General features: G+C 42.1%; 2 protein-coding genes across 3 annotated transcripts; both read right to left on the reverse strand.

Annotated features, from left to right (window-relative positions):
- Nucleotides 1–584: 584 nt before the first annotated feature.
- Nucleotides 585–12,827, reverse strand: LOC113150823 (solute carrier family 12 member 2). 2 transcript variants are annotated; one of them, XM_026343540.1, is made up of 26 exons: nucleotides 11,821–12,827; nucleotides 11,082–11,204; nucleotides 10,871–10,946; nucleotides 10,399–10,494; nucleotides 9,545–9,684; nucleotides 9,350–9,460; nucleotides 9,145–9,253; nucleotides 8,923–9,050; nucleotides 8,643–8,727; nucleotides 8,361–8,509; nucleotides 6,741–6,848; nucleotides 6,522–6,645; nucleotides 6,325–6,426; nucleotides 5,448–5,603; nucleotides 4,691–4,790; nucleotides 4,251–4,362; nucleotides 4,003–4,143; nucleotides 3,608–3,714; nucleotides 3,446–3,525; nucleotides 3,315–3,353; nucleotides 2,914–3,027; nucleotides 2,717–2,828; nucleotides 2,538–2,624; nucleotides 2,111–2,246; nucleotides 1,961–2,028; nucleotides 585–1,155 (listed from the first exon to the last, which is right to left on the reverse strand). In XM_026343540.1, the coding sequence occupies exons 1-26, from the start codon at nucleotides 12,268–12,270 to the stop codon at nucleotides 1,020–1,022; spliced, it is 3,189 nt and encodes a 1,062-aa protein (XP_026199325.1). In that variant the 5' UTR covers nucleotides 12,271–12,827; the 3' UTR covers nucleotides 585–1,019. The 2 variants fall into 2 exon arrangements, with proteins under 2 accessions (XP_026199325.1, XP_026199324.1); XM_026343539.1 differs by having other exon boundaries at nucleotides 3,192–3,353; nucleotides 11,821–12,826.
- A 1,325-nt stretch (nucleotides 12,828–14,152) lies between these two features.
- LOC113150989 (testis-expressed protein 43) lies at nucleotides 14,153–15,359 on the reverse strand. The gene is made up of 4 exons (XM_026343771.1): nucleotides 15,116–15,359; nucleotides 14,822–14,930; nucleotides 14,587–14,744; nucleotides 14,153–14,455 (listed from the first exon to the last, which is right to left on the reverse strand). Exons 1-4 carry the CDS (start codon nucleotides 15,148–15,150, stop codon nucleotides 14,395–14,397), a joined length of 363 nt encoding a protein of 120 aa, XP_026199556.1. The 5' UTR covers nucleotides 15,151–15,359; the 3' UTR covers nucleotides 14,153–14,394.
- Nucleotides 15,360–15,367: the final 8 nt, after the last annotated feature.

Below are 15,367 nucleotides of genomic sequence, written 5' to 3' on the forward strand. Positions count from 1 at the left end.
ACTCTTTTATATTGAAACAACCATGAGAAAACAGAACCCTGTCTTGGTAAATGTCACTTTACAAGTGTAAAATAAACAATAATGTTGTCTTATAATTTGCACACACTTTTAAATTCTCCCAGTCTTGAGGAGTTTTGATTACTTAAAGCCAGGATGTCTGCATCTAATGCATCTATACGTTTTAATCATCTGTTTTTTTTGTTGTTCTTCCCTGGTTTTGACAAAACTTAAGAGTTGCATTTTCCAAGATGTATCCAAATGCAGCACGTTTCTCAGTCTGCTGTCATTGAACGCAGCTTGTAGGCATTAGTCAGATCTACTCCGGTTTTCTGAAAACAAATTATTTAAATGATGAAATAAATAAATGTTGGAATGAATTTAAACATTCTGTGACAAAGACAGTAAAGAAAAGTCATTTTATTCTGAACCAGATATTAGTTGATCATCATGTTCTCTGCTAACAGATTAAACATCTGTTAACTGAAATTAAGAATCTGTTGCTGCTGCTTTTAGAAATCCGACTAATAAAGAGACAGAAACATGTGGTTTAATTAATATTTTAATAAAATAAAGTACAAAACCATGTTACCACATATACAATCTTGCGCCAGAGGGTAAAAAGGCCACTCACAGATCAACTGAATACCGATAAACAATCTGACATCAGGATGTTTTGGTTATAAGTAAACTTTTAAAATTGGAGGAAATAAGTTAATATTTAGTGTTGTTACCCTGATTCACAAAAAACAAAAGCTGTTAAATATACAGCTTGTTTTTGTTAATAATAAAAGAAACATTAATCTAAATGTTGATTAATTCGGTGATGGCGGCTGACATAAATTTACTCACATGAAGCCAAATGGAAAAATTACATTTAAACACTTTTTCTTTCTTTTACAGCAGGAAAGTTTCAGATCTGTGATGCAAAACTTTTATTTTGATGATCCCGTGTTTGTGTGTGGCTTTAGAGGGAGAAATGTTGTACAACACATGTTGTAAATCCAACATGTGTTTGTGTGTTAGGAGTAGAAGGTGAGAACGCTCTGGTGGTTTCCTCGCACCAGCAGCAGAGGCGGGAGGTCTTTGGACAGAGTGTCCAGCCAGCACATGTAGAGGGCGCTCGACACTGTCCCCTTCCTGGCCAGAGGCATGCTCCTACAGACAGAGAGCATGAGAAGGAATAAATAAACAATTTGTAGAGGATTTATTCAAACTTGTGCACAGTGAAAACCAAAACACGACAGTATGATAAAGACACACAAAACATCTTCAAACAGGTGTAAAGTGTCATCAAAGAGACGCTAACGATGTTAAAACCTTTCTGTCCAGAGTTGCATTCATTTTTTTCCAAGATCTTGTATCGATGAGTCGGATAAGTCTTGTCAGCATATCCAAAAGATTCTCAATGGGGTTAAGGTCTGGACTTAAGGTGGTGGCCAATCCATGTGTGAAAATGATGTGTAATGGTATTATCATCTTGGAATATGCCCGTGACATCAGAGAAGAAAAAATAAGGTGACCTCATTCTTTAGACACATAATGTTGCTGAACCTAGACCTGACCAACTGCAGCAACCCCAGATCATAGCACTGCCCCCACAGACTTGTACGGTAGTAACTAGGCATGATGGGTGCTTCACTTCACCCCTCTTTTACTCAACCATCGCTCTGGATCAGGCTCTGACCTGTTTGCTTAGTTAAATCCAGGTTAAATCCAGGTTGTGACTTTTTTTTTGTGTATGTTTCAGTGTATTTCTATAAGTTAGAATTTTATTTTAAATTTAACCTGATAAGAGTGAAAAACTGGACAAGAACACACAAACTGAGTAATTACACGTGATTGAAGTTGTTTTCTACTGAGCTTTCAAATGTATTTTTACTTCATTTTATATAATTGTATAATTGTGTTCAAGAGTTTGTCGTTCATCCGTGGATGAAAACAACAACTCTTCCTTTCTTACATGACGATGAGTTTGGCGGTGCTGGAGTGCTCCTTCAGCAGCTCGTTCAGTCTGATCTGACGGTTGGTCTGAAAAGTCACAAACAGCAGTTTAACTCAAACTCTTTCTGCTTGTTTAACAGCTCTGCTTATCAGCAGTATGTGGACGCACCTTGGCCTTGTACAGCTCCAGCTCGTTGTCGGTGATCCTCCAGGGCTCATGAGCTTTCAGCCTCTCTGCAGCTTCCTGCTCCATGTCGTCTTCCTTCAGCCTGTACGGCTCAATCAGCTCCTTAAAAGTCAGCTTACTGCAAAACAAGAGAGAAATGCATTTGTGCATTACTTCAGTTTTAACCACTTTATGCCCTTATTCAGCATTCGAACCATTCTGTATACATTCAATTAGCATTAAATCTTCTATGTGTAGGGTTTGAAAGTGTCTATCTTGTAATGATAAAATGAAATATAAATGATCCTGCCATAAAAACAACACTTTTAATAATTATGTAGGAAAGTGAAAGAAGTCAATTGAGTCAACTGTCTTGTTGTGGGATGAACCCAACTAAGCTAATCTGAACATGTGGGATCAGGAGTCGTACTTGTGTTTCTTGGGTTTGGTGTTGATGTCTCCAAGAACGTTAATATCAGAGAAGTCGATCCTGAACCTGCTGAGCAGAGTGGCCATCCTGAAAAAGATGTTTTGAATAAGTAAAACAAGTTAACAGTAAGCTGCTAGCAGATAAAATAGGGATGTTTTGAATAGGATCATGTGACTCACGCTCGGCGGTCGTGGTCGATACGGTTGATTTTTCCACCGATGAAGACGCGAATCCTGCAGTCGCCCCATTTACTACTGTTGGTCAGCAGGTAGGGAATGAGCAGAGTCAAACCTGCAGACAAGCACAAATAAAAGCTTTGGATTTAATCATTTTTCTGCATAAATAAATATGATTAATGTCATTAATACTGTCTGACCTCCATCATCAAACAGCCACCAAACATCTATGGTTCCTTTGCCCTGTTTCTTCTTAAACTGCTGGCTCGATTCCAGCAGACGCTGGTCCGTCAGACTCAGGGGGGACTTGGTCTCTGTAGTAGATCACATCACACAAGGTCATTTAAGCTGGAGTCAGGTTCAAACAACCCTCAAATATGTAGCTAGAGGCAGCTGCATTTGATGGTTCCAGTCGAGTCCTACACTCCACTAACCACAGTATCTCTGGCAGGAATAAAAACACAGATTTAAACTTTACTGGATTCTTCCTTTCCACCCTCTTTCATGATGAGTGGACTGCTCTGGTTGCTCGTGGTTTTTGAAGGACAAGAGTCCGAATCAGAGTCTTTTGCCAGACTGACAGAAATCACTACTTCCTTACTGCCGAGTGGCGGCTTCTCCAGAGACGAGAGCGGCTCATCTGTGGGGACAAACAGGGCGATGGATGCGGCACAGTGGGAAAGCGTATGTGTAGATGTACAAAAGATAGAGACTCAGAAATGACAGCTGTACCTTGTCCCTGGATGTGAGAGATGTCCAGGCCTTCCTGCAGCCGTAGGATCACGACTCCAAACTGAAGGTCAAAGGCATCACTGGAACAAAAAAAGCAGCTTGCATTGCCTTGCACAGGAACTCTAGTTCAGATATAAAATGCAGCAGTGAATCAGTTCTTACTGTAGAGTGTTGATGTAAATCTCCACGTCTCTCATGTCTCCATCGCTCCAATTGTTCTTGAAGCCCATGACCAATGTGTTGGGCTTCAGACGACCCAGACCGACAGCCTGAGGATGAACAAGGATGAAATAAAGTCCTACAGGCTTAGATTAACCCATGGGTGGATTACTGAACAAGCCTGACAAGCACCAGCCAAAGGGCGCGAGGTCAGGAGGTCAGAGCCTCTGTACGGATAACAACAACAGCAACTGATGCCAAATGACAGAAAACACACATGAAGGAACAATAAAAACTAAAAGAGCCTGAATAAGAGCTTTGTTATAGAAGGTGTAAAAATCTGGAGTCATTAATGAGAGATGAACCTGATAAACCTGAGGAGGAAAAGGTGTTCATACCTGCAGGAGGAACTGTGCTCCGTGCCTCAGGTTGTCAGAGAAAACAGGAGTGTAAAAGGCTTTGATGCGTTTTTTGTTGAGCCAGCGCTGACAGCGGGCGTGATCCTGGGACAGCTCCTTAAGGTTGGGTCGACGGGACACCTGAAGCAGAGGAGACAGCACTGATGGAATGATGTAATGATGTAATAGTGAGATGCTCCAGTGGAATAAGTCACAGATGAACGATATCTGTTTCTGATGGTACGTACAGTCTTGATGTGACCGCAGACCATGAGGCCGACGTTCTTGGTGAAAGAATGAACCAGCTGAAGCAGAGCAGGACGGGCGCTGGGATAACCAGCCATCACCAAACACTGAGGCCTGTAAACATCAACTTTACTCAATTCAACCTGTTTCAGAAATTACTTTCAGTTTGATGTGTAATGCTTTAATGAGTGTTCTTATCAAATCAGCAGATTTTAGAAAATTTTAAATTTAAAACTGACTCTTTTCTAACTTTTCGACTGATTTACTGTGGAATTTATCTGCTTCACTTTTTACTTTACTTTAAAAACCCTTCACCAAAGGTTTTCTGGTGAATTATTTTTACCTTAAGCATCATAAAGCAGCATTCAAAAATTCGACCTTGTTAAAAACATATGCTGTGTCTGGACCCAAATCACAATCCAGATCAAACCAGCTTGCTGACCTGAAGTTTTTAACATGGTCCTCGACCCCGGTGAGGTTCAGACAGTGAGTCAGAGCCTGGTTGTAGATCAGAGCCTGAGTGGACGAACCCCAATTCACATCTGCAGAGAACAGCAAACACTAGTCAGTAAACACGTGTGCAATGATGTGATGACGTCTACGATGATGAGTTAGAAAGACTTATAAACTTATAACAATTTTATGACTAAGAAATGATGGGTGTAAGTTTATAGAGTACAAAACCTCAACAACTAAAATGTGACCATCGACTAACACAGGCAGATACTGAATAAACTCTGTAGAGGCTCGATTTGAACTACAGAAACACACAAACTAGAGGTTAAAACCAAGTGTGATAGTGTGTTTTGTTCAAGGTCTAGTGCTGCTGTTAGAGATTATTGTATTTCAACAGAGAAGTCAGAGGATTTTCCCATAAACCAGCACCTAGTGGCCATTTAAAGAACTTTCAAAAGCAATATTTTAAAAGCTCATGCCACTGATTTCTACACTTTAGTTTACTGATTTCTTTTCTATTTCTTTTTTTATTATTGATTTCTACACTATGGTTTCTAGAGTTATTGAACAACTAATAACCAAACTTCCGAGAGTCTATGATGAAGGTCTGTACGGCTGCAACCATTGATGCTTGTTGCCACTTGACATCAGATCAAACTGCCTCAGAGTCAAGTGGTTGGTAAATCATACAGTTCATTGTTAAGACTAACTTTCAAAATTAAAGCATTCTGTTGTGTCGTTACCAGGTTTCTTGTAGCTGACGTAGATGTAGAGAGCGAGGACGATGAGCAGAGTGACCAGGGCTGCCCACCAGTTGATGACAAACATCACCACACAGCACAGGATCGCCCCCGCGAGAGACACCCACATGTTGTAGTACTTGAAGCTGGGACGCCAGCCTGGGGTGGGGGTGAGAAAGAAATAACAAAGAAATATTAACACATGTAGCAGAAACATCATTCACACCGGTCTCGCTGTTTCCAAGTTTTACATCATCATAGACTGAAAGGCTGCCGTCCAAGAAAGAACCCCCTGCTCCTAAATCAACACCTTCAATCTCAACTGAAGTTGGCAGCTGAACACATGGACAAAGGAAAAACCTTTTAGAGGAAAGTTTTATGGTCGCGTGAGACAAAGATTGAATTGTCTGACAACATTAATCTGAGGTAGGTTCGGAGGAGTAAGAGTGAGACATTCAACCCCAAGAACACTGTACCTACTGTTGAGCATGATGGTGGCAGCATCATGTTCTGAGGCTGTTTTGCTGCCACTGCATTTGGTGTATTGAATAAAATGGAGGATTATCTCAGAATCCCTCAGTATAACCTCAAATCATCAGATGGAGAAAGGAAACTGAACTGAACTGAGTGTTCCAACAGGAAGCGCAAAAACAGAAGTGTAATAGAGGTGTCTTTTATGACTCCCTGAGACAAAACTGTGATGTTCTAAAGCGTAAATGAGTGAGTGTAAATTATAGAGTCGGGTCAGGTGAACAAAACATCCAGCAAACACACAAGCTAAGAAAAAGTCTTGAGCAAAAAATATCAACAAAGAGCCATATGCCTAGACTGCAATCAGTAAACCTGAGACAATCATTAGAGATCACCTGGCAGAGTTTACCTGGAGAATTAGCCATGGAGGCATGGAAGACAGAGAAGTTGATGAGAGCGTAGGAGGCCAGGAAGAAGTTGGAGATGATGGGAGCGATGATGTTCAACTCAGCTAGCAGGGAACAACGGATTAGCAACAGTTTGATCATTCAGAATATTTAAAGGAGTAAGAATTTAAAGCTTGTGCACGATGGAACAGCAGCCTACCGATGAGGATGAAGGCGAGGCCGATACAGAAGGTCAGGACATAACCACGGAGAGGCTCATTGTTTTTCCCATAACCCTTTGCAAACATGCTCAGCCCTGGATAGATGTTGTCCTTACACAGAGCCTGGAATCATTTCGTTTGTGAAGGTGATTTGAGAGAGATTAGACGTTGAATATTAGGATGGATCGGAGTTGGGCTAAAAGCTGGTTTTGGCTCACCTGGAAGACTTTGGGGGCACTGACCAGCGAAGCCAGAGCTGACGACAGGGTGGCTGAAAAAATCCCTGCGGTGATGAGAGGACCAAAGGCCGACACCAGGCTCATCACCTAGATAACACACACAAATGAACAAAAAACCACGACTCAGGGAGCTTGTTTATTGGAAACTGTGGTGTTGAATTCACAGAGCGGATCCAGCATCGACCACTTTGATCCATAAAATATCTCACTGAATGTGCAGGTGTTAGAACGTCATGACCAGCAGCTCCACAACACCTGTCTGATGGTTTCTGCTCCAATTCCTTCTTAGAATCTCTATTTACTGTTATTACCGGGGCTCAGTGTATGTGTGTGAGAAGATTTGGAATCACTGACTGAACTGAAGGACAGAATGAGCTCTGCCTCGATACCTACCGGCATTTTATTATCTGTTAGCAAGTCAGAGGACGAGAAGCGCTCACAGAAGTTAGTTTAACTCTGTTTTCTGCTAGACAGATATATTAATATAAGAACTACAATTAAACAAGAGCAAGTGTTCTGGCTGTACCACAGACCATGTCAGCGATATCAGTGTCAGTGAGATGTGTGTGTGAGTGTGTGTAGGTGGACGCCGTCAATGCTCCCATTCAGCTCTGATTCCAACCAGCGAGAACCTTGTGACTCAAAACAACAGTCACTATTATCAGTGCTGCACTTTGTTTGGGAACAGCGTCGTCTCACACACACAGACATGTGCACACACACACACACACATACTACGACCTCGTGCAGGGAAACAGGATCACAGCAGCAGTCTGACACCATTGTTTTAAAACCTCAACATGTTTCATGTAAACAAAGAGTTTGTTAATGTCGGTCACCTCGAGCAGAACTTTATACACCGACACCAGAAGTACTTGTTCAAACATTAGTATAACACCAGTACAGTCAGGTGGCAAGTAGCTAGGATAATAATGTACTTTTACTTCACTACGTTTATTATGTCGCCTCACAGCAACAGTGGGGGACCTGGGTTTGAATTCATCCAATACTATCATGATAATTAGTGTGACATGGGGCAGCACAATGGTTTAGTGGTTCGAATCCACTCGGTGGCTCACTGTGCATGTTCTTCCTGCTCACAGTCTAAAGACCAGCAGTGAGGTCGATCCAAGAGGTGCATGGGATCAAACTGCTGCTTCTGTGTTGATGCATGTTGACGACGGGAAACTGGACAGCATCGTATTCTGACATGGCGTCAGAGCCGGTGTGTAGGCTTCCATAGAAAACAATAGCAGTGGGTGTTTTGATCCCAGTCATGTTCTGCCAGTGAGTGCTGGCCTTTATGTAACACACATTCCTGAGCTTGTCTCCGTGTTTTGAGGGAAATAAACAACAAATGCTGACACACGTCATCTCCACATTACAAATGATAATTTTATATTTAATGTTTAATGTTATTTTGTCCCAATATCTGCTGAAAGCACCAACATGAACATATTCAGGACGTCCTGCAGGTGCTGTGATTAAGACATGGGCCTTATCCTGTAATAATGTTTGATCCTGTGTTGGTGTTCTATATGACTGTTACTTCAGTTCCTGCCCTGAAATTGAACTGCATGTCATTCTCTTAACCTGTACCTGGAAGTCGTTCATCAGGCCGTACTGACAGCCTCCCTCTTTGCAGATGGAGAAGTCGTAGCCCAAGGTGCAGGCGGCGTCGGTGCAGTTCACCGTGTCAGTCACCGTGTCGTTGTGATCACCGGTCGCATCTCTCACAATGCAGGAGCCTGCAGTATGAGAAAGAGCGGGCAACACAACGGCATTACTGTAAAAACACTTCCAGGTTTGTGAATTGGTGCAGTAGATAAAAAGAAAACGTATTTAAATACAAGCTACAAACAAGTCGACAGATATATTAACCTGCAGAAATGGCGATAGCCACGTATGTGACCCCTGTGATGAGGATGGCCAGCAGGGTTCCTTTAGGGATTGCTGACTGAGGATCCTGGAGATAGAAACATGAGGAGATGAAACTTTACTGTCCACCCTTTTTGGAAAGTGCTTCTACAGTGAATTCAATATAAACTGTCAAGATTTTGACTGGGGTTAATTTGTAATTCCTCTTTAAAGTGCTCCTCCATTTCTTTGTGCCTAGTAGTATCATATAAAATATATGCTGTATAATAAAATGTGAATTCACAGTGAGGTCTCCAGATATGTTGGCTCCTGCCAGGATCCCAGTGGCTGCTGGGAAGAAGATAGCAAACACAGAGAAGAACGTCTCCTCGTCTCTGAAGTCTGGACCCAGGTTCTCTAAGAAGATGGCAGCTGTAAGAGTGAAGACAGAAATGAGGATTATTACATAGACTTTTAATTTAAAATTGAACAGGGTAAATGGGGGATGATGAGAACGCAGTCTGACTGTTGTAGCCGAAGAATCCTTTGGGTTCTTTGCTCTCTGTTGGCATGAAGCTTCCTATAAAGTAGTTAACGATGGCACCCAGCAGGATCACCAGGAGAACAATCTGAGCCTGATGGACAGAGACAGAGAGGAAGGACATGTTAGGACATGCTACATGCTAGCAGGGAAGAAACTAACTGTTTATTATTAGAGGGTCTGATCCAACCTTTGCTTCCCACTCCATTCCAGCCACAGAGATTCCCAGCAGCAGGATCACAGTCAGAGTCCCGACAATACGAATGTCGTTTAGCTCATCAGTCATCAGGGCATCAACATCCTGCAACCAACAACCAGAGCAGGAACAAGATCAACCTCCATTCTCAAAAAGCAAACAGACGTTTGAATATTCAGGATGTCTCACATTAAGCATCTCAACCACGGTCTCCGCGAAGCCCACGACATACATGGCCACAGCCACAGCGTTGGCGAATGCAAAGATGAGCCCGATGGAGCCGCCGAATTCTGGCCCAAGACTCCTGGAGATCAGGTAGTACGCCCCGCCTGGACAGCAGAGACAGACAGTATTAGTTTTATCATGAGGTGCTGACCCTAACTCAAGCTAATTCCTCTTGGCTTATTCCCTCTTGGTGCTGCTGGAGCTGTTGTTGCATTAAATAAACGCAGTACATGCATTTTTAAGCTTAGACCAATGTATGTACCAGATCCATCTACAGGAGACAAAATGATCCCAAGACTTAAAAGAGCCACATGACAACCAAAGAGACACAACATCACCACAAAGAGGCAGTAGGCCAATAAGAGGTACATGACATCATAAAAAGATACAATTAGCACAAAAAGAGAAAAAAAGGCCAAATAGAGACATAGTGACTGCAAACAATTTGAAAAAGATCAAAAAGAGACACTGAATAACCAGAAAATTACCAATAATGTGAAATCTGAAAAAATGTTTGAACAACAACAACAACAACAAAAAAAAAATCACTAAATTAGACACAAAACAAATAAAAAGAGATGCATCACCAACAAAAAGAGACAAAAAACGGCCATAAAATCTCTAAATATAAGTGACTTGTTTTCCTGTACAGGAGTGTTGGGAACCTTTAATCTGTCTCTGTCTATTTGTCAATTACTAAACTTGAATATTTTACAGCTGGGACAGGGTCTGTTACGTCGCACTAACGGACTCTGAATCCCAGGAAAACACATCACATCACATCACATCACATCCCACTCTCAAAGAAAGTGTCTCACCTCCTCGTACGAAGCCGTTGGTTGCTATAGCAGAGGTAGACAGACCAGTGATGGTGGTGACCAAAGTGGCCATCAGGATGATGGCGATGGTCAGGCCTGTTGAGAAACCAGGAGAAAGTGAAGTTACAGAGGAGACAGTATGTTTTAAATAAGACTACTGTGATTATTCACATCAACTCCAGCTGTGTTTTATGGCAAATGGTGAGTGTTGTTCTATTATTTTCTTGGGGAATCTGGGTTCAGGTTATTTCACAGTGAAGTTTGAATGTTTTTTATGTTTTATGAGCTTCAGGACTTCCTATAAAATACTTTAATATGTACTTTTCTGCTTTAAGTACACTTAAAGCTCATATTTGGAGGATATAAACTGTATATCAAGTGGACTTCTACTCACAGTAGAGTATTTGTTTGTTGTTGCACTTCTTCTTGAGTATTATGTTTGTGTATTTCTACCACCTCTACTTGTACTAACCAATTCCAGACTGTCCGACAATCCAGGACATTCTGATGAACAGCATCACACCCCAGATATTCAGCATACAGCGGATCTGTCATACACACAAACACACAGTTAACCCTGGGAGCATCCACCTGTATCCACAGGAGGGAGGTGAGTCCCTGTGATGTCACTCAGTTTACAAGTGAACACAGTAAACACAGGAGTTTTAATACATCACACCAACCAGGACTCCTTTGACCCAACCAAACTTGATGGTTCCTCCTTTTGACTCTTTTGCCGCCAAGGCCGCGGCCTCCTCAGCTGCTGACGGCTCCTCTCCATTGGCCAGACCATCGTCAAACAGTTCCTGACAACACAAGTACAGAGACAAGAGTTACTGTATTTACTGTATCTCATCGTGGGTCCACACCTCCATTCTCACTTCACTGATTGGACTCCAGGTTTACTAACACATGACTCCAGTTGGCATTTAGTGCATCAGAAGACATGGATCTTTAAGAAAGACATGAAAGATCTGTAACTGTTGATTCTTTATTATATCCACAGTATATTGTACTTTGATGTAATATCATAATATCATCATCATTACATTAACTGGTTGAACAAAGAGTCTGATGACTTGCTGACGGTGGCTTAGTTAACAAAAATATCTTAATGTGTTGAACTGAAATTGTCTGCAGTTTGTGTAGCTTCTGTTTGTCATGTTCCTCCACTCACACAGGTGAGTGAAGGAAATGTTTTTCTGTTTAGGACCATCACAGGTTACTGAAAGTTTACAGACATGACAGAGATTATAACTGCCAAGTGTGAAACACTAAACACTGAGCTCATGATAACTGGAGTGCAAAGGGAAAGGACTAATAACAATTATTCTTTTTTACTAATAATATTTATGCTACATTTTGAATGCAGTATTTATACTTTACTACTGTAATAAACAGACTCGTTTTTATTGTTGTTACTTTATCAAGTTCATCGTGCAGCTCTGACAGCGATGGTCTGGTCAGTTTCTCCCCGAAAGGTGCAGCAGTCTGCCGGTAGAACTCGATGTTGGGCACAGCATCGATGGTGTTGTGTCCGAAGGTCCTCATGTAGTAGGTGTTGGAGTGGGAGTCGGAGATGTGCGTGTGTCCCGTGCCAGTTGAATGGAGACTGACCGAATCGCTCTTCGTCGTGTCCGGTTCGTGGGAGACATCAGGTGGGAGACCGATGTCCATCGCGCTGCCCAGCGCGCCTGAATCCAGGAACCCCACCGACCTGCTCCGGCCTTTGGATTCCTCAGCCGGGGCAGGAGCAGGGGCTGGGGTCGGTGCCGGAGCGGGCGATGTGGATGATGCTTCTGTCACCACAGCCACCTGGAAGCGGCTCTGAGAGGAGCCACCGCTCTTCAAGGACGGTTTCTGTCCCGACATGTCCGTCCTGATTCACAGTAAGTCCGTCAAAGAGTGACTGATGTACAGAGAGACAGTTAAACTGGTACCGTGGGATGAACACCCGCTCCAAAAGCACGATGTGGACCCAGCAGCAGCATTTAGTACCAGTCAGTCAGAGCGAACAGAAAAATAAAAACTTAGAGATAAAAGTTACACACAGTTATTTATTCTGGACAGTCGGTGCACCAGGACGCACGGGACTGACGCGCGTAAAGAACACCAACTCTCTCTGTCCCCCGCGTCCTTCAGAGTGTCTCTCTCTCTCCACTAGTAGCTGTCAGTGTGTCCATCCGTCCAAGAGCTGGAGCACGTATCGTTCCCTCAGATGGTGACTCAAACGGTTTATTGTCATCTGTCTCTCTCCTCCTCTGGACTCTCGAGACATCCCCAGCGTGTCGGGACACGACAGAGATGAAGAGGGTGGAAGGAGGAGAGGTGAGAGGATGGATCGGTGTCCTTTACGCGCCAAACTTAGTCACGTGTCAGAACAGAAGTTTTAGATGATAAAGTTAAATGTCACTTTATTATATTTACAGGAGGTGAACAGCAGTGACACCTCGTGCCCTGAGTGACAGCAGCAATAAAAATGAAAATAGTAGCACATTATTAAATGGCATCAGAAATAATAGTTTGTTGGTCATGAATGGATTTTTACGCATTCATGTCTGTTCCCCTGCAGACTGTGGAGCTCTGCTCTCTGGAAGGTAGAAACCAGCCATCCTTACATTTTACAAAAGATAATTACAGTTTTGCACGTGTATTGTGAAAATAAATAAATACATTTAAACTGTATTTTTGATTAAGTAGTAATTCACACTTTATTAGTCTACAGTCGATAAGGTGAGAATGAATGTATGTGTATGTTGGTATTAAACAAAGACAAATGTCATCACTGCTGGGGACACACTGAGTCATTCATACAGAGGCCTACGTGTGTGTGTGTGTGTGTGTGTGTGTGTGTGTGTGCCCGCACAGCAGCAGCATTAGCACAGGAAACAACAGCTGCTTTCATTGTCAAAGTTCTTGATGCTGAAGCCAAACGTTGAACAATAAATAAAAACAATACAGGGACAGAATGTCACGAACCAGTTTCACCAGTTTCACCAGTTTCACCAGTTTATATGGATTCAGTTTTGTGAGTTAGAGGTAACAGATCATCATCACAGGGTCATTGAGTTACAGTTACTTTATTGTTAGTCTTACATTAGTATAATAAAGTTTAATATGACATCCTGAGAGTGTCACTGAAGTAGATTAAATATGTTTTGTGTTTATATTTATATATCGTTAACAGTTTGTTGGTACATTCAGAAATCCATGTACCTCAAATACGACTTGCTGCAATTTTAACTGAAGTAATTACAGCATCACTCATTTTCACATATTTTCAATATAAACCTTTGCAAATTAGAAACCAACAACAACAAACTGCATTAATAAGATTAAAGCAACAACACTGAGGCAGCTCCTGGCAGCATGTTGTTCACCAGACAGTCAAAAATAATCCTTTTATAAAGAATATCCAAATTAAAACATAATGCTGCTCCTCTCCACCTGTTACCTGTTGGTGCTGAGCTTCCTCCTGATGACAAACACCGCCCCCCTGTGGACAACATGTGCAAAAGTAAAAGTAAAAGTGCCACTACACACTGGTGGGAGAATTAAATTTTAAATGTACAAAATCAAAAGACAATATACATCAAAATTAGTTTCTAATACTATATATTTCAGAAACACTGTAACATGGTGTAGACTGTATAACGACGGTTTAACCCATGAAAACCCAGACCCATTTCTACTGAAAGGAACGTTATATGATGTATGAAACAAACTAAATGGACCAATAAGGAACACATCTCTTAAAGTGTTGGTGACACCCAATCAAGAGGAGTCTACACCCTACTTACACCTGGATTAAAACACATACTCCACTGCAACACTTGTTTTTTTGGCTTTTGTAAATATATTTTATTGAACATGTTTTTTTTGTTACACTGAATGTGTAGTTCAATAAGACATTGTTGCCTTAGAGCTTCTGCATAAATACATTAGTTACAAACCGTGATAAAAACCAGTGCAAAGCAGATGCCAGGTTGATTAGAGTCAATGTGTCCTGTCTTCAGGTTGGTAGAGCTGCCCGACCGTCACCACAGAGCTGTTGTACCTGAGTAAAAACATATGATTATAGTCACTTTCTCAGCACAAAACGTTTTTCTTCTAGTTGAAACTGTGAAAATGAGACATTTCTTGGTCTGATGTTACCTGAACGCAGCATCAGTCCCTGAGGTGTTTTACCTGGAGAAGTGAGACGAGCGATGAGCCATCAGTGCCGTCTGGCTGAGAGGAGCAGAGGAGGGAGAGGTGGAGTCCTGACTGTGGCAGAGACGCTCCCGACCACAAAGACACAAAGACTCCTCTTGAGGGACCACGGGGATCCCTGCCAGATCCGCGTTCTGAAACACACACACACAATGAATGGGACTGAGCAGCCCATGGTGCAGGTGTGTTTGTGTCCTTCGGTGGTACCTGCCTTCTTCAGGAGCCGTTGGTTCTTCATGTCCTGCTTCCATGGCATCACATACAGTTTGGGGATCATGGGATGTCGGGCTGAGAACGTTGGGATGTGGGAGCAGGGTCGACTTGGAGTGAAAATGAACATGAAAAGAGAGCTAATCTTAAAAAAAGCTGTGGTTCTGATATCTGCTGTTGGTCTGCATCCGTTTCCAAATGAGCCAAAAATAAAATTTTCTCTGTTCTGTTCTGTACCTTTAACATCACACCTGAATCCATTTGACTCAATTATGCTAAAACTGAAATGACTTACTCATGTTGGTGAGAGCTCCCTGCAGCATCAGCCATGTTTGTTGACTGTCAGTCACCTTAGAAACGCACCCAGTGCATCATGGGTCTTGGATAGAATTACAGGCAGACTTCTCTGAACAGTCTTTGATGGTAAACAGATGTAAAAATGACTTAGACACTGTGTTAAACACTGATTTGACTGCAGCGTCCTGATGAATCACACAATGAGTCTGCTTGTTAGGTTTTGTTGTTATTTAGTAATTCAGTTATTTTC

The sequence above is a fragment of the Anabas testudineus genome, chromosome 9 (genome assembly GCF_900324465.2).
Source record: "Anabas testudineus chromosome 9, fAnaTes1.2, whole genome shotgun sequence".
Lineage (NCBI taxonomy): Eukaryota > Metazoa > Chordata > Actinopteri > Anabantiformes > Anabantidae > Anabas > Anabas testudineus.